The 27,875-nt window shown below is 44.3% G+C and overlaps 1 protein-coding gene across 1 annotated transcript; it reads left to right on the top strand.

Annotated features, from left to right (window-relative positions):
* PXDC1 (PX domain containing 1) lies at positions 1-27,650 on the top strand. The gene is made up of 5 exons (XM_065832544.2): positions 1-679; positions 13,841-13,932; positions 14,217-14,334; positions 17,798-17,909; positions 24,899-27,650. Exons 1-5 carry the CDS (start codon positions 424-426, stop codon positions 25,014-25,016), a joined length of 696 nt encoding a protein of 231 aa, XP_065688616.1. The 5' UTR covers positions 1-423; the 3' UTR covers positions 25,017-27,650.
* Positions 27,651-27,875: the final 225 nt, after the last annotated feature.

The raw sequence follows: 27,875 nt of genomic DNA, 5'->3' as shown, positions 1-27,875 counted from the left end.
GGGGCCGTCACAGCAGCCGCGGGCAGCTTCACTCCCTCCCGCCGTGGACGGGAGGGGCTCTGCCTTCCTGCAGCGCCGGGGAAGAAGGGGCCGAGCCACCCCGCTCCCCGCCCCGGGAGGGGGTGAGAGCCGCCCTGCTCGGTGCCAGGGGCTCAGCGGAGCAGAGACTGGGGTGCCCGGGCCGGCCTGTCGCTGCGGGCCACCGTCTATGAGGCGCCGGCGAGCCCTCCCTCCAGCGCCGGGAGGCGGCTCAGCCCCGGCGGGCAGGGCAAGGCAGGGCCGGACCAGAGGGGGGGCCGTGAGGCGGGTGGCACCCCCCTTCTCTCTTCTTCCTCCTCCTCTTCCTTCTCCTCATAACTTGGCCGCGGCGGCGCGGAGCGCTGTGCTTCGCCCTCCGCCGGCGGCGGGGGATGCGGTGGCGGGATGGCCTCGGCCGTGTTTGAGGGCACCTCGCTGGTGAACATGTACGTGCGGGGCTGCTGGGTGAACGGGATCCGTCGGCTCATCATCAGCCGGCGGGGCGACGAAGAGGAGTTTTACGAGATTCGCACCGAGTGGTCGGACCGCAACATCCTTTACCTGCACCGCAGCTACTCCGACCTCGGCCGCCTCTTCAAGCGGCTCCTGGACTCCTTCCCTGAGGACCGGCCCGAACTGTCCCGCTCCCCCTTGCTCCAAGGTCTGAGCAGCCTCCGCGGGCGCAGCGCTCGCTGGGCGGCAGGCGGGCGGGCGTTCAGCCGCTGCCGCTTCCCCCGGGATGGCGGTGGCGGTGGCGGGGCGGGCGGTTCCCCCGGGCGGAGGGAAGGGGTGAGGAGCCCGAGCCGCTATGCGACCGTACGGGGCGGGGGGGGCTGGGAAGCTGCGGGGGCGTTTTGCGGTCGGAAACTCCGCCCGGGCTGTTGATTTCTGTCGGTTTTGTTTTTTGTTTTTGTTTTTTTGGTTGTTTTTTTGGTTGGTTTTTTTTTTTGGTAAATACACGGTGGGGGTGAAGGGCTGTCCCGCAGCCCGAGCTGGGACGAGAGCCTCGCACTCTGGGCTCCTGCAGGAGGGAGGTCCCAGCCCCGCCGCTGTCCGCAGCTCCGCGGGGACGGGCGCTCCGGGCTGATCCGGTCTGGGCGGCAAAGGGGTCCCTGTTCACGCTCCCCTTCACCGCTGCCTCCGGCCTCCCCGAGGCTTCCCGAGGGAGGGCTGGGAGGGCTGTTGGCTGGAGAAGGGCTGTAGCTGAGAAATCTCCGCATGTTGGTATGTTGTTTGCCACAAGGAGAGCAGAAAAAAAATAAGAGGCTGCAGCACTTGCCAGTGGACCAAGCAAGTCTGGGAGTTGGCATAATTCCTTGCATAACTTCTGCAAAACAGGGGAATTGCATCAGTGGTTAGAGCTGGGTTTTCTCTTTTCGTTTCTGAAGTGGATTAACCCAACTTGAGAGATGTTGCCCATGCTCAGGCCTCTCTGTACAGAAGCTGCATGTACGTGTTAAGCTCTCTTGGGGGTTGGTTTTAATTTAACTTTTGGGGTATTTTTTAGATACAGTTATGTGTTTACTCGAAAATATTTCAAGTGTGCAGAGTTGTGCAGGCCAATCTGCTCATCTGAAAATGGACGTGTCTGGAGAACTTCCAGTCTCCCCAGTTGTTTGAGTAACCACATAGATTATTTGATTGAACAGAAATGGGAAGAAGACGATATTTTGTGTATGTTTTCCTCTGTGAGAGGATAGGGAAGGACTCGATGATCCTGAGGGTCTCTTTCAACTGAAATGATTCTAGGAAGCTCTCCCCTGCTCTCGCTTTGCCTCACACCTTGCTAGTGTGACCCCCCCTTGCAGAGGGTCTACGTTTTGCCATTGTGGGGGCTGGTTCTCCACCCTGCATACCAGTATAAATCCACCGCATTTATTTCTCCGCCCTACCTGTGTGACAGCGGGCTCTCTTCCCATGGAAGGGAGGCAGCGACAGCAGGTCCCTCCCGGGCTGACTCACCAAGGATGTTTTCTGACGGGTGTTTAAAGTGAGACACGGCTTTTTCTACTGCCCTGCCTGATCCCTAACCTCTGGTGGTGGGGTGGAGGAGTTGTGCCTCCTTTAAAAACGCTTATATCTTTCCCTCTTCTTCTTTCCCCCTCTGCGGCGGGAACCAGAGCCCGCTCCCCGAGTAGTGTCCCCCGGCTCTGGGCTCCTCCCCTTCCCGCTGCCGGGAGGTGGCAGCTCGGTCCCGCCGGCGCCGGGGCAGCTCCGCCGCCACTCGCAGGCCCCGAGTGCCCTCTGCAGACGGCGGGGGTGGGCGCAGCCCGGCAGCTCCGCCAGCCCCTTGCTGTCCGCCCCGAGCTGCGGGCTGGGAGATGCTTGCGGGAGCTGGGTGCAGGGGAGCGGCTGTCGCCCCCTTCTTGGGTGCGGGCTGGGAACGGGGGAGTCCTCTGGCTGTTGCTGCAGATCGCTACACCCCCACCTTGCAGTCCTGCTCTGTGCCTGACATAGTGTGCTTATACGGTGTCTCACATTATTAGGTTGCTGATCAAGGAGCTAAAATATTGTGAACATGTATTATCCATTGCAAGTGATTTTTAGTAGTGCTGAGCGGCAGTAAATTCTAAGTAACACGGCCTATAAGTGTATATGGCACCTGGGCCCCAGCTTTTGAGGATGCCAGGTAGCAAGCCTGCCTGTGGCCTGTAGGGCACAGCGCCTCCCAGAGTCACTGTGACTAAAATTTGATTTCCCAGGGCGCTGGTAGTCCTTGTACTTGTACTCTGAAGAGTATCTTGGCAGCTGGACTGGGACGTGTGCTGGCCCTGGCCACAGACAGACTCGATCTGTGTTGGCCCTGGCCTTTTGCCTGTCACAGTGTGCTCGCTCCCCATCACTTCAGGGACAGGAGCTCCTGCATGTTCTAAAGCCATTCTCATTCCTCAATGCCTCTCATAAGTGAGGGTGGTTCCTCTTCTGTCTGAAGACCTGCCAGAGCCTTTGCAAAATATTAAACTGTTTTCACGTCTCTCTGAGGCATCATTTGTGCACCTGGAGCCAGGTGGGATTACAGTCCCATGCACTGGCTTTAATTGACAGTCCCAGGTAACATACACCGTTACTGCATGAACAGCTGAGAAAGAGTAAGCATCCTCAGCCTGCAACACTCAATTCCTGCCTAAGACCTGGAGCCAGCAACCTTCACTTACCCTTATCTCGGGAAAAGGCATACTGACTGCAGTAGAATTGGGAATGAGCAAAGGCATCAGTCCAGGATTTAAAAAATCGAAACCCAATATAAGCAGATCATGATCTTTTCAGCTTGGTGAGTGAGTGGGGGTTTACTTTGCAACAGAGACAGAATAAAAATGAGGAATAGTTTCTAAGCAATCACAGTGCACTTCACAATTTCAGTAATACTCTGTTTAAAATTATGCTGCTCCTGCTCTAAAGAAAATTACTTTGCAGAGCGTGCTTCTCTGCATAGAGAACACTTCATCATACCAGCATTTTAAAGTGACTGCCCACAAGCTTGTGTAACTTCACAAAACCGAAACATAAAAATCTCTCTTAACTAAGTGACACTGATGCAAAGCTTTGGATGTAAGAACAGATTGCACGGGACATGTCTGGTCTTTATAAAACTCTGGGGGTAAGCATGGTTTCTTAATGTCCTGTTTAAAAGTAGATATCCTGCTGCCTACAGTGAAGCTCAACATATTAAACCCAACAAAAACACCTGAAAAAAGCACACTCTTGTGTATGCCAGTCATATACATTTGTGTGTGAGTATTTTTATATACAAACAAATGTATGTGCATATGTATGTGGGTCTGTATATGTGTGTGTGTTTATCTTAGCCTTTTTGAAATAAGGTGAATATTAGCCATGCCTTTTATCTGGAGGAAGTGGTAAAGTGTTGCAAACCAAATATGCATTTCATTGAAGGACTCCAAAGTCCCTACAGATTTGCCTAAGTAGCATTAAAAGGACTAACATTATCCTATAGCTCAGTCAAGCTGCAGGACGTTACTTTTAAGGGATATAGTTGAGCTCAAGCTATTTGATGTTATTAACTTTTTAAAAGAAGATTTATTTTTTTAAAACGTCAGCAATATTAGAAAGAGTTGGTTGTTACCATTATTGCTGATTTCAGCAAACAGCTCATGCTGAAGAGGAGTGTGCCCCTTTTCTTGCTCAGCAACAGCAAACCATCCTCTCCCTTCCTTTCTCCACCCCTCATCCCCTTGGACTGATTTCCACAATGCTTTCCCTCTCTGTATGTGCTGGAGCTGCTGAGTGCTTTGAGATGACAGAGGAGAGGATGTGAGGTATGGTTTTCTACCATGGCTGTTCATCTCACCCTTTATTCGGTATGAGAAGAGGGGAGGTCCCAGGGGGGAGTAGGGCATTCACACAATCTGGCCTTGTCTTTGATAACTAATATGCACATGTGGCAAAGTGCATTCTCTGCATCTGGAGTGTGCTATGATGTTAAGGGCCAAGGACATTCAACAACAAAAGGCATCTTACTGGTAAGCTGGTAAACAGGGTTAGATATGTGCATACCTGCAGAGTGACTAAATATGATTCACTGTGATGTTACCAGTAACTTGCTAGTATTTTATTTGTGTCTGAGATGTGCCCATCCCTTGCTCTAGGCAAGTGCACAAAAGAGGATCACAGAAAAACATGGGCTAGTCCACACATAAGAGATCCATCCAGCAAATGGCCTAATGTCACTAAACTGTCTGTTTCTATATGCAAAATAAACAGCTTTTGTATTTAAATCAGTCTTCATGAGAAAGGCTACACTATGGACTTAGAAACTGACTTAAAACTGATGATTGGGTCTCTGCAAGAGACCCAATAGACACTGGAAGTGAAGTATAAACCTGGAAAAGTGCTCTTCTCCTTTTCCGTCCCCGCCCTCCCCTCCCCCCCCCCCCCTTTTTCTCTAAGTATTACTTCTGAGAGGTTTTAATCTAAGATTTATCCCAGAACTCAATCCATCTTCAGTGCAGTCAGCAGTCAGACACCTGCCTCTGACTTCAGTGTGGGCAGGATCGGCCCCTGAAGTGCTGGACCAGGGTGCCAGGAGAACGTGCTAGCAGCCTTTCAAAGATGGGATTTGTTTTGCCCTTGCAGTGACAGGGTGGTTTCTGGCAATCCTTCTCTGGCACTGTTTTGTCACCTTTGTCATCAGAACAGGGGCTCAGATGCTCTTCTCATGTCGCTGTATTACACCTATGTGTCGTGCCTGGTCCTGCTCTGTCACTCTGAGCTGTCAAGTCAGAAACTCTATTCAGTCTTACAGTTTGATTTTTTTTTTTTTTTTTTTTTTTTGACTAGATGGGCCATCTCTTCCCAAAGTGTTCATTTTCCTCCCCCTTCCTTCTTTTCCATGCCTCCTCTGACTCATTCTGCTCTGTCATGGCCTTTTTTTCCCTTGCTCTCCTTTCTGTTATTTTCTCTCTGCTTCTCCGAGTTTCTTCCCCTGAGCTGCTTTCTGTTCCCTTTCATTGCTCCTAGATTTCCCTCACCGACTTGCTGCCATCCGTGGTTATTTGTGGCTCTCCAGAACTTTTCCCTTCTGCCTTTCTGGTACTCAGCCTCTGTCCATCCGCACAAGTTCTCCAGTAGTGGTGGAGATTTCCTATAGAAACTTTGCATCCATAGCTTGCCTTGTAGCTTAGAGGTAGTCACTTCACCTGCAGCAGAGCCTGAGCAGTCCCTCCCAAATGACTAATGCTGAGGTCTAGCTCTTGAGGCTTGTGCTCACTCCTGGCATGGCTACCTCATGCAGGATGCAGGTGATGGGCTGTTTTCCACGTCCAAGTGTCTGTGCACTAGGAAACACGTAGGAAGCTCCTACAGGGCTGCCCTTGAAAGGACTTGCACAAAGCAGAAAGCAGTTCCTGAAGAGCTGGCCCAGGAACATCATGTTTGCTTGCAAATGTTGCATTTGCAACTTACTATTTTGTATATACTGCATGATAGTGGTGTTGTTGTTTACGAGACCATCTGGGAGTGTGATTTATGGGAAGAGGGAGTTCTACAGAAGCAGCATAGTGGTTTCCACAGACAGCAGCTGTTTCGGTGCTGTGACAATGCAGATAAATACACTGCATCTATTGTGCTCTTTTCATTGTTGACATTGTCAACACTTCATTAGTGAAGCTTTCTCAGAGCTTCTGTCTTGCAGACAAAGGATGCAGCTCTTAGTTATCAGGCTCTAGCAGCTCTGTATAACCAAAATTAAGTTTGGAGCTTCTGGGTTTGTTTTCTATTAGCTGAATTTCATGGTTCATCGGTAATGATGGAGATAACAGAAGCTTGCTGTGTCATTATAAAGCTAGGCACAAGTTGCTTATTTTGTGATGGATGGAGGCAATGTGTCTGAGAGGCTTTTGGTGGCATGGAATGGAAATGAGGTTGTTTTTTCATGGCCGTTCTCACCTGATAAGAAACCAGTGCTAAAAACGGTTGTAGGAGCTTGCATTTTTCATCACATTTTGACTGTTTTGCTCACTTTTTTCTCGTTCTTCTTTGACATCTTTTTGTTTCTTGTGGCTCATCAAGCATCAAGACAGGGAGTTCTGTGGGGAAAGCCGGTCTGCTGAGTTCTGTCACCAGGATGTGCCGTCTTCCCTTCAGAGGTCCTGAGAGATCTCATAACTAATAATATATGTGTGGAAAATCCATCAGATGGAGGATCTGGACTTCTCAGCTTTTAACTTGCCTCCTTGCTTTGCGTGGCTATTTGAGTGTGCCAGGGTCTTCAGGTGGTCACGGTCGCAAGCCCTGCTCTGCGGGAGTCAATTTGGACAGTTGTTTGGACAGAACTTTGACCACATTTTTACATCTGCATATGAGCTGCAAAAGAAGAAATAGCCTGTGTCAGAGCTAGGTGTGTGCAGTGTGGGCAGGGTTTTGGAAGCTTTCTGTCTTTCTGCATCTGTATCTTCAATATGCTCTTTGCTACCTGGCGGGACTTCTAAAAGTACGGAGTGAGTTACATGCACTTTGTGTACTCACACCCTTTAAAAAAACCTGTCCCTATTTTGTTCCTCAATGTCAGGTTTAAGAAGGGCAGCATAACATGTAACACATTTTAAAAATCCACACCCTGCACCCCTCTTTTCAGCTCCATCATATCCTCTTAGCTGCTCCCTGGGTAATAACACCAAGATGGATCACATCAGTGATATTGCATAAATAATAAACCTTTTGTAAAGGCTTTAAATACTGTAGTGACTCTTATCATCTGAGATGGATGAATTTCCCCATGAGGGGAAGAGGTAAGTGTGTCTGCCCCAAGAGAGGGGTGTTGTAGAGTTAGGCAAGAGTCATCAAAGAGGGATTGCCAGAGCTGCCAGCCTAAGCCAGAGCAGTGCTGTAGCCAGCTCTGGGATTCTGTCCCTAGTGATGAGAACCAGATGCTGCAGAAGACAGCATAAATAACTGGCAGAGAACAGAAAAGTGACAGTCCTGGTCTCTAATAATTGGAGATATGAAATCCCTGATTGCCTGTAATTATCTCCCCTTCTCTGGATCTTATCAAGTCTTTGGACTTAAAGCATTCCTGTGGTGTTATTTCTACAGAGTTATTGAAGAAATATTGTGTTTAACAAGCTTTCCCATCTGCTTTTTTTAAAAAAAAATTCCTGCCCTTACATACCACTAAGTATTCTTTTGTTCTTCTAACGACCTTATATCCTTAAGTCCAGTCTGAGATGGATAATGCCATGGTTCCCAGACAGTGAGGTTCAGGGAATGTGTGTCTGCAAGGAGAAGGAATGTTACCAGGGCAGCTGCTGATGGGGAAGAGGCATCATGACTGTGAAGCATGGAAAGATGCCAGCTTAAGTGGTACTGAGTTCAACAGAAAGAGCAAATGGGAAGCAGTGCAAAGGAGGAAAACAGCAGAAATCATCGGGCTGAGTTGCCACGTCTCAGCCCTGGTCCACATCACAGCTGAGTAGCTTCAGTTCCTGCATGATTCTGTTGAGTATCAGTCCTCACGGATATTCAGAAGTCACCTTGACATGGTGACATGACAGATTAGCAGCCTGGTCTGACTTTGGACTTGGTCCTTCTTTGGATGAACCGAATGACTGCCTGAAATCTTTTCCATTAGATATTATTCTTTGCTTTTGTACACCTCCTCTTGTGACTGTGGCCCTGCTACTATTGCCCCATCTGTATCCTGAATTGTATGTGTGCTCATGGGTTAGAACATACCTGAGGGAAAGAAGGAAGAATGAGGGTAAAAGATAAAAAAGATTGAGCACTACATGTTAATTAATACTGTAACTGTTGAAGCCGTACAGTCTGGTCAGGAGAGAGAGCAGGGTAGCAGTCTTCTGTACAAGACAGCTCACGTGTCTTCGCTAAATATCTGAAATCCCTAGCCGCTGCTCGTGGGCTTGTCCAAAGAGATAAGGATGGGCTCAAGATCTGAATCTATAGGCCTTAAATCTTTCTTGTAGTGTGGGTTAACAGAACACAGTAAGATTTCCCCTTGGATTTATTTGCTGCTTCTTTTTTTTTTTTTCACATTGATATCTACTCTTCAGTCTTCCTGTAGGGGATGGAGAGAAGATTAGGTCAGGAGTGCTCAATGCAATATTTTGATCTTCGTGTACCTACTAAAATACACAGCATTTAGGAGTATCGCCATTCCATCTTGCACACGTTGTCAGAAAGTACACTTTGGCTTCTGCTCTTGCTTATCCATCTTTACATATGGAACTGATTTTGAGAAAGCAGGAGATCTCTTGGACATTCTTTATTCCTCCCCTGACCACAAGCCTGAAGAGGAGTCCTTCAAATTGAAGAAACAGGGCTTGCCCACAGTTTGAGATCAGGTACACATAGTGACTTGTACATAGCAACACATCTCCAGAAAAACATACTTCTCTGTGTCATCATTGAGAGATGGAATGAAACACACTTGCCTTAGGCATGAACTCACTCTTCCTTGAAAGGCAGTGGAGAATTGGTGAGACAGTGTGCTCATTGTGGACACCAATAGTCAGGACTGCGTAGTGATTTCGTTATGACCTCCGGAGGACATGCTGCAATTCCTGTCCCACTTTGTTTGGTAGAATCATGCAGCATGTTATCCGCAGTTGTCAAAATATTGTTAGTATCAGATTTGGTGGGTCACGTGGCAGTAATAGGACTGGCCTATCAAAGCTTGCGTGTTGACATCAGGAATTGGCTCCCCGCTCCTTCTCCACTGCTGAGCTCGTTTCCTGCTCCTTTGCAGCCCTGGGCCCCCTCCCACGCTGTGAGCCAGCATGCCGGGTGCGAAGCTGCTGGCCTTCTTGCTCAACCTCTTGCAGCTGCTCTGTCACCAGGGTCCTAGGGCAGGCAAGATGCTGCAGGCCCCAGGTGCTGTTTGGGCCGTGTTTCTTTCCAAGGATGTGTTGCTATGCGTAAAGTTGCTATGTACCCGTGGTCTCAAACTACAGGCAAATCCTTTTCATCTAGCCTTAAGGGGTCAGCTTGGGGCTTCTGGTCTGGGAAGGGGCAGAAAAGGTGTCAAAGGGGTTGCCTCCTCCTTTCCTAATAGGAAATTGCTGACCATGGGGGTTGTGCACACAGCAGAACCCTGCTAAAAGCACGTATCCCAGGTACAGGCGAGTGCCACCCTGAGTTAGGAGGTGTGCCTGTATCATCCCTCCTGTCACCCAGCATGTGAGCTGCCCTGTATGCAGGGTGAAGAAATCTTAGAGGTTTGTGGTATTTGGCAACAGAGTTTGTGGTAAACAAGGAGCCAGTGGGGTTCCAGTTTACCTCCAGCCCTATAAACATAGGTGTTCATAGCATTTAAATCACTTGAAATGATAGTTAATTGTCTAAGCACAGTTCGGGTAACAGGACAGAGAGCAAAGTTTTCCTGTGAAGAATTTGCACATGTTTTCCATTAGCAGTCAGACAGGGGCCAGGGCAGAGGAAAAGGCATGAGAACAGCCTTTCACCATGACCTCACTAAGAGATTTCCCAGCTCTGAGCTCTGTGTTGCATGACTGAACAAGTGAAAGAAGACACAACTGTTTCCAGGCTACTGGTTGCTTTACTGGTGTCTTATTTTTATTTTATAGCAAACTGTCTGAATAAGGATTCTTGGGGTCTAGAAGTCCCAGATGGAAAGACGGCCATGTATTTATGGTCCGTGGGCAGAGAGACAACAGCCTCAGGGCAGGCTGTAGCTGCAGTATGGATGCTGCATACGTGGCCAGCGAGTCCCGTGCACTCCAGCTGCATCCAGCTTGTGGTGCATTTGTGTCAGGGTTAATGAATGGTGTAAGTGCTGGGCTCTGTCTGCAGAGTCAGCTGGCATGTGTGTGTCTCTGTTTGCTCAGACGTTTCCAGCATCTGGAGATTCTACACCAGTCTGTCCTTTTTCCTTTTTTTTTTTTTTTTTTTTTTAATTTGCCCCACCAAAGCTTCTGAACAACAACAACAAAAAAGACAAGCAGGTGAGAAACACCCACAAAATGAAAAATAGAGATGGAAAACTTTGGTGCAGTTCTGTGACCCTTCTTTCCACAAGTCCTGATTCCTGCTCAAACTCAGTATAGTGTCTGGGTGAGAAAGGAGCTTGAATGTGGCATCCTAGCCTGCAGTGTCTTGCTTCTTTTGTAAGGCTGGGGCTTCCTGAGGTGAAGCCTTTGAGAAGAACAAGGTGTTCCCTGCCACTCACCTAATTGTGCTGGCAAAGCAGAGGCAGCCCTGTGTTGCGGCGTGGGAGAGGAAATGAATTGCAGGGGAGAGTGACAGCACCTTAAACCAGTGTTGCCACCAGCGGAGGCTTCACCTCACAAAACCACAGCGTTTCTCATGGACGGATGTGCTGTAGTTGATGACAGCAGCCAGTTAGCAAGTGCTGAGAGGGAGCGAAGCAGGGCATGTGGCCCCCGCTCCTCCCGGCTGCTTGGCAGGCAGTGCCTCGCTCCATGTAGCGTGGCTGTGGGGTTGTAAGCAGTCCCTCGGGTTGTGGGATCAGAGGCTGTGATGAACAAGAAAACCATGAGGGCATCTGGTAACTCCTAAAAACAGACTCGTAGAGTTAAGATAAATGAGGGCCTTACAAACTTTGTGGCTATTGCAGAAGAAATTGCAGGGTTCAATATATATAGCCAGTCAAGTAATTTCTATGTATTTGGGCAGTAGGCATATGGAAAGGAAGGCTTTAGCCCAGCCAAACTGTATTTCCTGTGTGGATTCATGTAAGGTCAGCAGCTTTACACCCCAAAGCTGTGCATCTGTATCCATTAGGCACATATATAGGAAGCTGTCCAGGCAGATGTGTCACTTTCTCTCCTTCCTACGCTGTCTGCCTTTTGGTTTTAATATTACTAAAAGCTTCAGTAAGGAACAGCTTTTATAATGTCAGATGTTACAAGTCGTCTGTGCCAGTTTCCAAGTTGGAGCGTGGGTTTGCGTGGCTGGTGCCTTTCCAAGAGCTAGAAGGACGAATATACCCAGGCTGGAAATTCCTGGTAGATGCAAGCTGCTGTAAAACCTCCCACTGGATAATCTGTGACAGTGTGACAGGCTGATGGCTGTATCTGACTTCTCTTGCTGAAGCATAAAAAGGCCGTGTGGGATTGCAGATGCTTTCCCTGATTACTAATGAGCGAAAATCCTAACTATTTGACTGATTTTCCTCACAGAACGAATGCTCAGTGTTGATGATGAGGTGGTATTTTTTGTTTGTTTGTTTGTCCTCTGGCCTGAATGTCTTAATTTATTTGAAAGTATCCCTTTTCCTGGGAAAATACTAATTTCGACAGTGAATGCTTACTTGGGAAAGGGTCTGAGGTTGATGGTGGATTTGAGAGAGAGCAGCTGAATGCCACATCCAGTGGTTCAGCGATGAGGTGTTTGCCTACGAGGTGGGAGCTGCAGTCAGACCATCTCTGCTCTGAATGTGTCAGTATTTACGTAGACAGGAACAAGACCAGCAGGAGAAGTGGAGGCACCCCATGGTAGCCAGCACCATGGTGGCTACCTTGGTTTTCTCTGATGTGGGCTACGGCAGGGAGACAGCATGTTTCTAACATCACAGATTGGGGTGTCTGAGCTGTGGGGCCATTGGCAGCTTTTTCTTTAGGGAAGATGAAAACCCTTTATTTCGAAAGGTTTGAGCTTGGTTCAGATGTGGGATGGGAACATATTTGTGGAGGGACAAAGCAGATCCACCCAGGTCTGCTCACACCCGGTAGTTAGCAAGATGAAGGGTGCTGGTCTGCCATTCAGGTCTGTAACGTCAAGCACAACCCAGCTAACACGCAGTCTGCAGACCCATGCAGATGAGTTAATTCACCTTTATAGCCTTTTAGCAAATTTCCATGCAAAACTACCCAACTGTAGCATATGTCAGTCAAAGCAGGATATGCTGCTGCCTTCTGTGCCTGCTGGTGTGCTCTGCTCTGGAGTGAGGTGGTAGCGATGCAGACAAAACAAGCAAGATGAGGGACAGTCGAGCAATAGAAAGGTTTATGCAATCAGGTTGCTTTTGTGGGACAACCTTCTAGTAAACCTGGTTGCACCAGAGACAATCTCTGCTTGATTTAGAACTGTAATTGGAGGAGAGCTGACAGCTTCAAAGTCACACTTTTGTCTGGAAAGTTTGTATGGGATCAGATCTCATCGGTAACAACCAACCAGGTCTGATGCAGATTGAAACTGTGGATGTTGTCCTCATGCTGTTCATGTTTGATGGTCATTTTTTCTACATTTTGAATAGGGAGGTGGAGATGTGCTTAATTTATCACAATTTTAATATATTGAAGTGTTTTCTCACAGGCTGCTTTACAGAGTTTTAGCTTTAATAGTTTTGATTTATTGGGTCTTTTTCTGCTTCAGCTTTGTGGCTTTTTTGTTTGTTTGTTTTTATCAGCAGAGTTGTTAAATGTAATCATCTCTTAGTTATTTCATGTTCATGTGTATATCCTGCTCCTTTGAAAACACACACAACTGCAGGGCCAAAACAGTGACTGGGTTAGAAAAAGTAGGTTACAAAGATCAGAAATAAAAGGACTGCTAGAGGGGTGCAAGATTTTAGGGTTTGCTTCTCATATTCCCTGTACATGCATATAACCTGTGTTATATTTCCCTGAGTCTGCTAGAGGAGGGGCCATTTACACATGCCTTGCATGTTATATATATGTAATATGGTGTTACAGTTGAAGATCCCCATACTGAGCAATTCAAAATTAGAAGCATTGTAATGCATCATTCTGGACACTGGACAGCAAAATTTCCATTTTAATCCCTTCTGCAGAACTGTGATAATTCAGTGATTATTAAAAAAAAAAATCAAAAATTTGTCTTACACTTGAAGAGCATGATACTGAGAAATCTTCCTTGGACTGCTCACAGGGACTTACATTCAGACAAATACAAGACTGACCTCAAAGCCTTTTGTTTAGCTTGTGTTTAGTTTTTTCCTCTTATCTGTGGGATGTGGGTTTTGTTTTCTTGAGTTTTCTTTGGCTTTTTATTGTCAAAAAAAAAGGGTGAATCATGGTTCTTGGAAGCAGAAAACAGGCTGATTATCACTTCTGGGAATGCTCTGTAGTGAAACTGTGGGTGAAGGAGTAGGTGGTTCTGCTTCTGCTTGTCTTGCAACTCCTAAATATGATCATAAACAGCTGATTTTGTGTCAGACTTGTAACTCTGCTGGTAACTACACCCACCTCAGTTTTATGATGAGTGTGGCTTAGGAGACATTTCTGGGAGGCATGATGTTTAAGGTTGTTCCTCATCTTCTGGAGCGGCTGCTTTTGGCTGCTGAAACATATGTACACATGAAGGCATGCTTTTGTCTATGCTCACGATCTGTTTACTTTGTTTCTAGGGCTCATCACAATAAAAGAAGCCCATGATATAGAAGCCAGACTTAATGAAGTGGAAAAGCTTCTGAAGACTATTATAAACATGCCCTGGAAAGTAAGCAAGCCAAATTTCACATTTAGACCAGCTTGACTCCTCCTTCATGGTTACATGCACTCTCATGCAGATTAGAAAGTGATGGGCTTTGCCAAACTCTCAAAAAAACAGCAATTTTTTTTGGTATCTTGGAGAAGTGCTCAGTGCCAGAACTGTGTAATGATATCTCCAAGCTGCTGCTTGTAATAAGTCTTTCTGTTGTACTGTGAAGGGGTGGAAAGGGGGAAGGGACAAAGGAAACTAGTGGTAAAAAACAGATGTCTATTTCTTCTTCTCTTTTTAAGTATTCAAGATCTGAAGTTGTCCTCACATTCTTTGAGAGATCTCCTTTGGACCAAGTTCTAAAAAATGACAATGTCCATAAAATTCAGCCAAGCTTTCAAAGTCCAGTTAAAATATCAGGTAAGAGTGGTTAGCTTCCTACAGTTGACACAAGAATTACAGAATGAAAATGACATTATTTGCTGTTCTCCTTATTCTTTCTCCCTCAGCAATTCAAAAGATAGTTCTCCATAGTCTGCTTTATAATAAAGACATATAATTAGCCTCGACATACTGTGCAATATGCAGACAGGCAATAAAGTGACAGGTGAAACCGAAAGCTGATAAATGCAAAAAAGTGGATGTGAGGAAAATGCAGTCGCCGCTATCATCACATATGATACTGCTGTTACCACTTAGGAAGGAGTTTTTGAGGTTATTTATACAGTTTTGTGAAGCTGTAAGCTCAGTGCCAAGTGGTGAGCAAAACCAGCGGTGAGAATATTAAATATTATTAAGAAAGGAGAGGAGACCAGAAGAAAGGAGCACAATCCTATCTTGAATACAGTGTGTACAATTTCAGTCTCTCTATCTTAAATGGAATTATAACCATACAAATAAAGGACAAGGATTCAAATTGTTGAATAGCTTCTCTAAGAAAAAGATTGAATAAAGAAGGACACTTCGACTTTGAGAACAGATAACAGAGTGGGGATATGGTGGAAGTCTACAAAGCTGTGAATAGAAGGAGGTCAATTACCCTGTATTTCTATTGAAATGAGAACTATAGGTTTTCCAGTAATGTTAACAGAAAACAGGCTTTAAACAAACAAAAGAAGGGTTATGATATTGTTTTGTTTCCATACAGAGAACAGTTACGCAGTGGAATTTATTGTCATAGAATATGGTAGAACTGAAAGTATAAATGACTTCAAAAAGGAGTTAGACAAGCAAGGGGAGGAAAAGCACATTGAGACCTATCACAGGTGGAGACGTAGGAAGCTTCTAAAGCACAGATGCTGGTGTGTAAAATGGAGTGCATATCACTCTATCCTGGTCTATTCTTTCAGCCTTTCCCTTCTTCATCTGCGACTGACCATTGTTTAAAAGTTTGTGAACTTTTGATATGCCTGGTTTTATATATCCATACTGAAACATTTTGTTTGAGCCTAATGGCAACTGCTGGTTTTGTGCTACCAGAACAGTTTATTTCAGATGGTGAAATAAAGTGAAATACTACATAGTCCTTCAAGTTACACAAAGTGTTTAGCATTAAACTGGTATTGGTTTTCTCAGGTACTAACAGTGTATTGGTTAATGGCCAGTCAGCATGTCAATGTGCTAAAGGTGTAAACAGTGTCTTGAGGATTGATCTTATGCACAAGGTAGACCTTTTGTAATTGATTCTAAGTGAACTAGTCCTCTGTTAAATAAATATTGTTTTAATTAAATGGCAAATGGTTTATGAGCCCACCAATAACTCTTTAGACAGGTACAGCGCCATACAGAACCTCAGTGAGAAGCGTGGTCTTGCCAGCCTGTCTGGGTTGGTGCCTTGTGGAGCCCTCAGCCCAGGCTGCAGTGTGGCATGGGGACTGCAAAGAAGAGCCCCCAGGGTCGTGCCGCAAAGTGGGGTGATGCAGGTCTGGCTTTCTGGGGGCCAGAAACAGGAGCCAACATGTGTGTCTTATGCCCTATCTGTGGCAAGGGAGGTTTGGATGACGTCTTGAGTCGATATGGAGGCCTCAGGTGAAATTCCTCTTGTTTATGTTCCCAACACTAGTAATCTTCCGAAGACCGAATGTGGTTACTCGCTTTGCTCCTGAACACTAAGACGTATTCTCAGCACTTACCTTTGAAAGCATATTCCCTGTTTTCTTCTGAAATATGTTGCTACTCAGTGGGACCAAGCTGCGAACTGGGTCCTAGCACCTGCTTATTATGAAATGAAGGATCCCCAAAGTATGTGCTGTGAAAATGTTTCAAAGGGTGGCTGCTGTCAGTGATAGCTTGTTCTTTTTGCAAGCAGGCAGATATCAAGAATAAATGTATTTGGAATTGCATTGGTTAGAAACCATAGCATTGCTTTAGGTTGGGGCTTTTTGCTGTTTGGAAGGGTTTCATATAATTTTTATGAGGTGTGTATCCCCTTAGGACACGCTTACTTCGGGTGTGCGTGACTCAATGCGTCACATGGTGGGTACAACAGAGAGAAGATGATGATGAGGATGAATCTAAATTCAGAGCAGTAATGCCTGGCTGATGGACAGAGGCCAGCAGCAAAGGGAACCCTCCTGCAGCCTCTATGTAAAGGAGCTATGGAAACCGTGTTAGCTGAATAATGTTTGGTTTTAATTCTAAATTAATTGTGGTAGAGACGAGTAATACCTAATTAACTTAAGAAAGGTTTTTCCTACCTGTGCAGCTATTAGAAAGCATCTTGTGGTAATTAGATTTATCATTTAATTGATTGCTGCAAACAGTCTAAGAACATAGGTGGAGATTTGATTATAATTGATATTTGCCTTGTCAGAATGTTGTGCACTGGAACTGGTTTCAGTGTCTGGCAGTGTTGTCAGTAGATGGCAGTAAAGGTTAACATTTAAAGCGGTTCACACAGCAGTGAAATGCTGTAACTCTTTGGTCATGTCAAGGACACTGGGAAAACGCTGCGGCGTTCAGGTCAGTCATAATGCAGGTTTCTACATGGCTTGCAGACTTAGAAAAGCAGGGAAAAGTGGTGTGTATTCTCTGAAAAAAAGCAAACTGTCCCCCACGTGGTGCTGTCCAGAGTGGTAGGTGATAGGGAAGAGACAAAGGGCTGCCCTCTTAGATGAAAATTTAATTTGAATTTATGGTGTAAATCTTATTCTGCAGTACAATGTTGGTTCAAGGTGAGTCATGAATGAAGTGTGATTCTGCAGGGATTCAGTGTTTTTACCACCCCCAAACAAATTCTGCTAAAGTCTGTTACAGTAAAATATAGTCTGAAAGTCAAAGATTACTTTTTCAATAAAAAATATCTGAGGTTGGGCTTTTCCTTAATGTAGGAACATGTAAACATACGCATCATAAAATTCCTTCTCTTCTTTCTCCTGTTTCTGCAGAGTTGAGGGCAGTGCAGAAGGTGGTATTATTTGACTCTCCTTAAAGATGGTGGTTGAATTAACTTGGAAGGTCACTTTTAATTTCCTTTTTCTTGTCTTTTTGGGTTTTGCTTAACTTGCTTAAGACTGGGATTATCTAGGCAAAATACAGTTATGTTTTGGTAGTGGTAGGTTGCAACAGATAGATGTGCTGCCATTCTGCTTAAGGGTGACAAGAATTTTACCACTGGTAATAACAGGGCTGAAATTGGGCCTTGCTTCACACGCTTCGTATCATGAATGGATTATGTGAATAAAATTGCTTAACCACTGGCGGTTTGCAGATGTAAGAAGCTACGAAACCAACTCTTCATTCCTTCTTTCTTGGACAGATTTTCAATGTGACACACACATCCCAGTTCGTAACCATGTCAATTCCATATGATACGCAGTTGTTTTCCAGATTATTTGTGTGTGTGTGTGTGTTTTTATCTTGTTTTTCTTTCTTTTCCTGACAGAAATCATGCGATCAAATGGATTTTGTTTAGCCAACACCGAAACAATAGTCATTGACCACAGTATACCCAATGGAAAAGAGAAGCACCTGGATGTAGATTCAGCGGAACACTTGTAAGTGCATTTTGTGCAGGAATAATGCTGTCAGCTTTGGATAAACTGTAGCTTTTTTTTCCCCCTTAGCAAAATGTTATCCTCTATCTAGGAGCAAGGCTGGTACAGCTGTCATTCTGACTGGTTAAAGATTACTGGGTGTGATTGCAAACGCTTCACAGCTGTTTCTATTAAAATGGATAAAATGACTGTCAGTGAGAATGATTGACCCCAAGGAGCTTAGCTCTCTGTCCATGAAAGAAAGCTGTAGTTGTCATGGGGTCATGCCAGGTGAGAATAGAGGAATTTTTCTTTCTCTCATGACTGTGATGAGAGCTGGTTTGAGCCCAAATTTGGAAACCCAAACATCCTTACAAATGGAATATCGTGCTAGGAAGGGTATGCTTTATTTGAGAAGCAAAACACCATCCTCAGAGGAGGGGAACACACCCCTCCAGTGCTGCAGCATGCTGGGACTTGGTGAAGCACATGGATTTCATTAGGGGAGAGGGAAGTTAGGCTAATGTTATTTATAAATTCTACCTCCTAATGTGTGTAAGATTCTGGGGTCAGAGACCTGTAACCAGAAGAGCTTTCATGCAGGTCTTAGGCCAGTAACTGTATTGATAGATGGGTGTTGACAGAAATCTGTTCCTACAGATTTATGTCATAGCAGGTGATTGATTTCTCAATGAGCTTCAGGTAGTGAAGCATTTAAGTATTTTTAATGAGATACGTTGACCTACTTTTTCATTAAAGCAATGAAAATGATGGAAACAGAATACGAAAAGCCTTATGGAGGCTTTATATTTGAATGCAGCGCTGTCTTGCCACACCTGAAATGTGATCATTGCCAGTCAGTGGAATGGTTTAGAGGTTGACAAGACTTTTGTCGGGTGCTGGAGTGTATCTCTGGCTCTCATCTGATTTCTTGACGTCTTTCTATTCACTTATCACTTAGTGTTTTGAACCTTGACCTTGCTAGCAGCATTTAGGCTTGTAAGCTTGTATTAATGAAAGTAAAGAGACACACTGGAGGTAATTCTGTAAGGCAAATGTCTGGAAATTATGGTGGTCATAGTTCATAGTATATCACTCTTTAGTAGTGGGAGTGACAAATAATAGGAGCAAATAACCAAAGAAATCGATTTCCTGCCTTATTTTGATTATTTTTTAAAGAATGTTGATTTAAAAAAATATATATAGTTTTGATTTTAAAAATCTGTTGCAGCCCAAGCAAGACTTGCTGGTCTGGGATCAGAAACTGTCATCATCTGTCACCCCATTGAAGTCAGAGACTATTAAGGCCTGAAAATACAAATATAATAAAAATTGCATGGTATGCATCATTTCCCAGGAACTGTTGTGGAATAAACAAATCCAGGATAACAGCCTGGCTTTGTGCATTTGTGTTTTAACTTCCCTGAAGGAAGTTAAATCAAGAGTCAAGAAGTTAATACATTTCAAATGCCTGTTTTACATGGTGCCCTAAATTTGCCCATCCTGTAGCTGTATTCTGTAGCTGAGAAGTAATAGTTATGAGATAATAGCACTTGTGTAGCACAGCTGTTCTGTAAGAATTGAACTTTTTTTAAAAGCAGAAGTTTTCTATACTGTTGCTTCAAATGCAGGTTAGTAGCCCAGAAAAGAAGGTTTAAAATCTTTTAAAAACCTTTGCAGTTCCGTTTTGGTCTCTGTAAAATTGGATTTGTGTTTTGGGATTTGTGTTTTCTGTTCTGAAATCAGAATTAATTCCTTGTGGACTTGTATATCTTCGAATTGGAAGTTTTTTCTTTCAGCGACATTGAAATCTATATGACTTCTGTGTTTTGGCTGCTGATGTACTTGAATCAGACATTTTGCAAAGCAAATCTGTACTTTTTGGAGAGGAGCACTTGGAGCTTCAGCAGGTAACATTCATTCCCCGAGGTTCTGCTGCACTGGTTAGCTGTTATAGCCAGCAGCATTACCTACCCAGCGATCCACCAGCTGAAAAGCCTCACACTTGTTTCAAAAGAAACTACAGCATTTTTTTGAGTTGGACTTGCTTACTCTGTTGTTCTGAAGTAGTTGCTTGCTTCTTCCTTCATTTTCTCTGTAATTTTAGTTAGCAGTACACCATATTTTTGCAAAATGTGATGAAGCCAGTGTGCTGAGCATCCATGTGGCATAGTCCTTTTATGCATGGATCTTGAAGTACTCTGCAGTCCTTTTGAAAGGAAAGGTGGTCAATAAATGCACTCAAAATTATGCTTTGTTTTTGTTACAGAGGGGCTTGTCCCTGCCAGGACTTTATGCACTTCTGTCTTTTAGGCCAGCAGCAGAGGCTATGGCATTGGATATGCTGCCCTTTTGGCACATTCACTCCAGTACTAGATGTGCATCTTTCGGGATGGTGCTACTACTGTCAGAAGCATCTTGCAACCAATGGAACAGACTTTCATGTGTGGTGATGCAAAAGCAGCACAGAGATAGTGAAATTAGATACAGAATTTTTCGAAGAAAATGAAATCCTACTCTTGACAGGAAAAACAAATACTTCCCCTGTGCTTTTTACTCTTAGATAGGCAGAGATCTGTTCAGGTACTGTTTGTACATAAGGTGATGAGAGGAGCTGGACTGTTGTCTCACAACATGTTTACATTGAGGTTACTCCTGTGAGTTAATGAGAATCATCATAGACTCATAGAATCATTAAGGTTGGAAAAGACCCTTAAGATCATTGAGTCCAACCTAACATCAAGTAAACCTAATGCTGCTAAGTCCACCACTAAACCATGTCCCTAAGAGCCGCATCTACACATCTTTTAATCACTTCCAGGGTTGGTGACTCCACCACTTCCCTGGGCAGCCTGTTCCAACGCCTGACAACCCTTTCCATTAAGAAAATTTTCCTAATATCCAATCTGAACCTCCCCTGGGACAACCTGAGGGAGGCCATTTCCTCTTGTCCTATCATTTGCTACTTGGGAGAAGAGACCAACACCCTCCATGCTACAACCTCCTTTCAGGGAGTTGTAGACAGAGATAAGGTCTCCCCTCAGCCTCCGTTTCTCCAGGCTGAACAGTCCCAGTTCCCTCAGCTGCTCCTCATCAGACTTGTGCTCCAGGCCCCTCACCAGCTTTGTTGCCCTTCTCTGAACTCTCTCCAGCACCTCAATGTCTTTCTTGTCTTGAGGGGCCCAAAACTGAACACAGGATTCAAGGTGGGGCCTCACCAGTGCTGAGTACAGGGGAACGATCACTTCCCTAGTCCTGCTGGCCACACTATTGCTGATACAAGCCAGGATGCTGTTGGCCTTTTTGACCACCTGGGCACACTGCTGGCTCATGTTCAGTTGGCTGACTACCAACACCCCCAGGTCCTCTTCCACCAGGCAGCTTTCCAGTCATTCTTCCCTGAGCCTATAGCGCTGCCTGGGGTTGTTGTGACCCAAGTGCAGGACCCAGCACTTGGCCTTGTTGAACCTCATACAACTGGCCTCAGGCCATCGATACAGCTGGTCCAGATCCCTCTGCAGAGACTTCGTACTCTCCAGTAGATCAACACTCCTGTCCAACTTGGTGTCATCTGCAAACTTGTTGCAAGTGCACTCAATCCTCTCGTCCAGATCATTGATAAAGAGATTAAACAGAACTCGCCCCAATACTGAGCCCTGGGGAACACCACTTCTGACTGGCTGCCAGATGGATTTAACTCCATCGACCACAACCCTCTGGACCCGGTGATCCAGCCAGTTTTTTTACCTAGTGAAGAGTGCACCCATCCAAGCCATTAACTTCTATGTACCTTGTTTCTTTTTCTTCCTGGAGAATGTTAGCAGCAACTCTAATGCATTAACTGAGGCTAAAACGGTCAAAAAGGTTGTCTTACAGCACAAGAAGTAGGACTTTGTGAAGAATCATGTGTCTGTCAATGTACTTTGGGGAAAAAATAGCAAGGGCAGTAGTTTGGGCATTTGGGAATTGGTATGTCCATAGTAGCTTGAACAGTTTATTTGGGGAAAAAGACCTGTTGGTAACAGCACAAGAGCATTTTAGCTGTTGGGTGTCCTGTACAGCTGCTAGCTGTAATTAAACAGTCCTGGTTTATTTGGTTTGGTTTCATATGAGCATTCTAGAGCCATGCTTTGCAAACCTGTGCCCACACTTCCTTTTTGGTGGCCAGGAAAGCTTTCTGCATAACCACAGCATATGAATCCCGCTAGTCACGTGCTGCTTGTAGTACCCTATCAGTGAGGCTGAAGAACCACAACATCTGTGGGACCTTCCACTTGTAGTAATCTAGTTTAATACAACTGACAAGAGAAGGAGAGCAGAATCTGGATAACCTCTTTGATTCCTCTTCTGCTTTGTTCATTCTGTCTGCCCCACTGGTATTTCATAATCTGTTGTTTCTGGATCACTAACAGTCCGTAAGACAGCACAATGTGATCTGCGAAGTGTTTGCAAGATACCAAGTCAACTCCCTTCTGCACATGTTCCCACACATACGGGCAAGAAAACAGCCCAGAGGGAGTAGGGGAATGAGGGTAATAAACATTCAAAGTTCAGTCTCATTTCAGTTTCATTCTAAATAAAGAGCATAGCAACAGCACTGCAGGAGAAAATCCATGAGTTTCTGTTCAAAAGAATTGTGGTCCTCATCATTGACAAAGAGGTGAGAAGGACCATGTAGGAGTGTGGAGAAGACAGAACAGTGTCCATACATTGCAGGATGTATAGACCATGCTATCCAATAACCTGTGGTGCTTCTAGAGGAAGTTTTGGGGAGCGACGGGAGTGGGAGATTTATCTGCTTGTTTACCCTCCCACTCTTCTTTAGGTCCTGTGAAATACCTGATTCTTAGGGCTCTCTAGGGTGAGGTTAGAGTGATGTCTGCAGTAGCCTCTTTAGTCCAACTAGTTCATGTGTAGGTGAGATGCAGTTTTAACCCAAAACTTCAGCTGTTTATCTGCTAGTCAGAGCACTGAAGTATGCCAGCCTGAAAAAGTGTTAGAGATTTGTCCTGTAGTCAGAACTAGGTTAGGATTTCTTTTTCCATCTTGTGCAATTTCTCAGTTTCTATTTCATTTTTTTTTCTCACTCTATCAGAATGAATGCAAGTTCTTTCAGAATATTAAAGACAGTGTATGAGAAAAAGAAACCTGACAGTTCTGCAGGTTCTCTGCTTAAACAGAGATGAGATTTAATCCTTGGCCTGCAGTGACTGCCTTTAACTGCTAGGTTATCTGGAAGAAGCAAAATGTTTTCTTACTGCATAAATTCAAGCCTCCTTGGAATGGGAACATGCGTGACTGAGTAAAGTGTAGGTTTTAATGAGCTGATGCCTTCTGACTCTGAAAGCAGGTGTGAGACAGTGGGTAATCCTTGCAGAAGTTCAGGTTTTAACACAGGAGTCAAGAAGTGGGAAGGAAAATACCAAAACCAGTGAAACTAAATTTGGGAATCTCTTTATACTTGGATGTTCTCTTCTTGTCAAAGCCTAAGTCTCGTGCCATGGGGAGGACAGCAGGCATCTGGAGGAAGGACACTGTAGTCATTGTTTCCTATTTGTGTCAGAGATTTGGCCTCGTACAAAAACCAAACCCAGAGAAGGTACTTGTGAAGTGAAAGGGTGAGAGTCCAAGTTCAGATGGGAAACAAAGGCAGTTTCCTTTCCATTCTTGTGTGGGAACTGAGGCATTTTTTGTCTCTGCCACATGCTGTGAGAACAAAATGGAAGGATGTGGATCTCAGCTACATGATTCACTCTTCCAGAGCTCACTTGCTGCTTCCTTCCTTCCTCACTAGTAGCTTTGAAAGTCAGGGGTGACAAGATGATTTGCTTGCATGCACCACGGTTCTCATTGACCTATGGTTTACTCAAATACACATGGGTGTGGGAAGAAGGAGGTGTACATGGGATCAGGTCTGAGTACTTTTGTGAAAATTTTTCCACACCACAGTGAAAACTCTTCTAGACTCATAAAAATCAGATCATAGATGTATCCAGAATTGCCTGACAAGAAATTATATGTCCCAAGAAATTATTCATTCCTTCACAGGAGGGGAGCCCTGGGACATGAAAGCAAATTAATGTTTTTGACCCATCTCACCTTAAATACAATGTGGTAGCCGGGTGTTGTGGGATATGGAGTTTAGGTATTACAATGACAAGTGCTGTGAAGAGTCAGAGTCATACTAGAGAGAAGTCATAGAAATCCCTTTTACTGAAGACTATCTAGAGCGATGAGAGCTTGCTCTCCTTGTCTGCTGCACAGCTGTGTGCTAGCGCAGTTTTAAAAGGGGATAGCCATCCTGTTTTACTGAGAGCAAATTCTTCAGTCCATTAATTTCCATAGGTTATAAAGAAGCAGGCTTTCTGTTTATTTAAGGACATGGAGAGCAAAGGTTTCCATTTACTACTCATCTCTCTCTAGGAAGTGTTGAATCTTGTTTTACGAAAGTGACAGTAGATGCCATTGCTGGTGCCTCCAGTAGATTACACTAGCATAATGACACGTAGGCTGATGCCAGAGAAGCTATAGCTTCATGATTCATAGTTGATCTGCATGGACCTTCCCTGACAACTTCTAGTATTAATTCAAGTTTCAGGCTGCCAGGAGAGGGGGTGAGATACTCAAGCTTTGGAAGAAAGCATTGGAACTCTAGATCTTTGTCTTTCAAACCAAGCTTCACAAACTTGAAGCTGCAAACCAGCATTAGAAATACTTCTACTGCAACACTCCTCTAGTATGAAGCAAGTCCACAAGTTACATTTACTCAGAAATTTAACTTGCAGTGCCAGCAGAATTATTCTTACCTGAAGCCCTTTTTCCAAGTAGTCCCCTCACAAATGTCTTTTCTCAAAATTTTCAGGTGTCATTCTTCAGATATCCTAGCCTTTTCCCTCTCCCTCAGTACTTTCAATTCCTTCGACTTTGATTTTCTAAAAGAACATTACTGACTTAATGCTTTTTGTTGATGTTATTCTTTTTGTTTGGTTTTGTTTGTTTTTTCTCCTTAGGTTTGAAAGTGTTAGTGACTTCACTTCAGAGATAGAAGACAGTGATGATCCAACAGCTTATGTCACTAATTTGACATACTACCACCTGGTCCCATTTGAGACTGATATTCTGGACTGAGGCTGCTCGGTGACTCAGTCAGCCAGTATCCAGCCGACTTCTTCGTCCACAGGCTCTGCTATCTCTGGCGTTGCATCTCTGTGAATAAGGCTGTGCAGACAAGACCAACAGCAGAGAAGTTGCAGCAAGGACGCCACAAAGCTGGTTATGTAGTTTGGCCCTCCCATTGTGTGTTGTGGAGACATCTTGTAAGGAGATAACTGCTTCACTGTTGACAACAAACTCATTTTCTGTGAAAGCAAGGCAGTAGAGGCCTCTTGGGGCTCAAGGAAATCTCTGCGATGTCTGTGGGAGCTGCCACTTTGACACAGCCATGGGAAACTTGTGCTGTACTGTGCTCTCACCCATGCTCCTTGGCTTGCAGAACAAGTTGAGGCTTCCTCTTTTAGAATACCACCAGAAACTTCCCCAGATGGCGTGACCACACTTTTTATGCTATGTAAGCGACAAGGCAATCAAACCAGCTGAATTTTGTCAGTTCCCTCCGTGGTTGCTTAATGGAGGTCTTGTGGGTCACTTCTTGCGCAGCTACCAGACGACTGGTGCCTTACACGAGATGTCAGAAACACCACTGAGTGCCTCCAGGAAACAGAGCACATGAGCTGACTGCTTTACTTATTTTAATCATGGGTTTTTATATATTCACTGAAGAGGCAACTACTCTTTCCTGGAACAGTAAAGCAGACAGCAGCTGGCATTGCGGTGGACTCTGCGTGATGTTTGGGTATCCGTGTGATTTTAGAGATCTGGAAATCTGATAGGAAAGCTGAGAGGCCCCCTGCTAAGAATGATCAAGTTTATGACAGGCACTTGGATATGATTTTTTTTTCATGTGGACCAGCCAATGTGAATGGTGCTTACAGTTGTTTACATCAGAGGAATAATTCCCTATGCATATTTCTCCCCAGAGGATGGGGAGGAAGACAATGAGATTTACGTCACTGTGTTTGGACTGGAAAAAGAACGATAAGCTACAGTGTGTCTACAGTGGCAGGAAAAAAGCTCTCTCCCCTGCCAGCCTTGCTCAAGGAGTCTGTCTGGCTTTCCAAGATCTGTCTGTGGGGCTGGGTACAGGCTTTCTTGTCCTGTAATGCCATGGATTAAAGCAGAGGTAGGACAGTGGGAGCAAGAGGGGGTTGGACCCTGCAGCCTCCTGACTACTGAGGAGTGAAACGTGAAAATCTCCTCGGGGTCTCTCTCTTGTGGAGCGTTCTGAAATCCCGGCTCTCACTGGCAGGGCTCAACACTCGACAACACGAACTTTTGTTGAGCTTTTTGCGATCTGATTGCAAACATGAGTTTGAAGGGATCAAAATGGGAAGGAATGCATTTTGGACTGGTTTCTTTAAAAGGACTTGCTTGGTCCTGAAGAAGTTGACGCAACCCCCTTCTGCAGACTTTTGATTTATAACTATAGAATAATGGTCAAACAGAATTTGCTAATGTAAATAATAAATTATTGAGAATCCTGATTCTTTTACACGGTATGTTTTTAAAATATATTTTAATGAAATAAAATATAACTCACCTTCAGTATAATTCTGCAGCTTAAAACAGTGGCTTCCTTTTCCTTTTTTTTTTTTTTTCTTTTGAGGGCACTTTCCTTTTTCCTTTTCTAGCAGTTTTGGAAACATGCTGAGTTTTGGAAATTCTTTCTGTGCTCCATGCATTGCCCATACTGTAGCTATGGTGTCTACCCATGCAAAACCTCTCCACCTAACTTCTGATCTTGTGTCTAGGTCTATATGGTTTAATACCACTGAGTTTATTGGAGGAATTCTGCATTTTCAGGACGATAAGTGAAATCAAATCTGGCAGTTAGTATTTTGAAGATAAAGCAGATTCTTATATGTTAAATTTCTGGAATAGAAAGGGGTATGTTCTCACTCATGCAAAGGCTTTCTGAGAACCCTCTTGAATTACAATTGGGAGGGGTTTTTGTTTATTTGTTTGTTTTACTCTCGTTAGTTCTAACTCTTCTGTTAGTGCTTTCAGTTTACCATTATGGGGTAGAAATAACATCTAGTAAGTATGTGTATTGGATTGGGAGTTGGGATGTTTGATTTCAATTTCTGGCCCTTCTGTCAGTCTACCATGTTGCTTCGAGTAATTCCACTTCATCTCCCTATTCCTGAGTTTTCCTTGAGTAATATTTTGAAAAGCATCAAGTGTCATTGGCTTTTGATGCAATATTGTGCCCTGTTTCATTTGAATTTTCCTATGAATTTTTAACCACATGATAACTACTTATCTTTTTTAAAGCACTTTAAAATATCTGTATTAAAAAAAAACCAAAACCAACAACCAAACAAAACCAAACAACAGAGAAGTATTGTTAATTTTTAAAATGTACAATCATATGCCTCATATGAAAACCAGCTAAGCTGCATGCACAGCAAAGTCTTCAGGGAATGAGGGGTATAATCCAAAGGAACTAATCTGCAAACAGAAGTTACACTCATTTCACTTGGATTTTTCAAAAGCCATTTTGATCAAGTATTTTCCAGGGATGATGTCATGTGGTTTATTTCTCTTAACTGAAATATGTTTATTTGATGAACCAAAGTAATGCAAATGATCATGTATATTCCTTTGTCTATAGTGCCAATTAAAAAAAATCCTTATGTGGTTAAATCACTGCAACTTTCTCATGTGGATCAGGTCTCTACAACTGGGAAAGATTCAGAATATGAATTATGCATATGGCCCATTCATATGTACAGATACCTTACTGTTGATCAAAAAAAAATCTTAGTTTTAACATGATTGAAAAGGAACACAGATTTTTGTTTTCTTTTGAAACGGCTTTAATTATAGACTAGTGGCATCTTGCAAGAAGATAGTCTAAATTCATCATCC

This window comes from Patagioenas fasciata, chromosome 2 (assembly GCF_037038585.1).
Source record: "Patagioenas fasciata isolate bPatFas1 chromosome 2, bPatFas1.hap1, whole genome shotgun sequence".
Taxonomy (NCBI): domain Eukaryota; kingdom Metazoa; phylum Chordata; class Aves; order Columbiformes; family Columbidae; genus Patagioenas; species Patagioenas fasciata.
This window is presented reverse-complemented; position numbering and strand designations above follow the sequence as displayed.

Coding starts and splice junctions, on each gene's coding strand:
- PXDC1 (XM_065832544.2), top strand. CDS start 424: ATGGCCTCGGCCGTGTTTGAGGGCACCTCGCTGGTGAACATGTACGTG. Junction 680..13,840: donor CCGCTCCCCCTTGCTCCAAG/GTCTGAGCAGCC, acceptor CTTTGTTTCTAG/GGCTCATCACAATAAAAGAA. Junction 17,910..24,898: donor GTAGATTCAGCGGAACACTT/GTAAGTGCATTT, acceptor TTTTCTCCTTAG/GTTTGAAAGTGTTAGTGACT.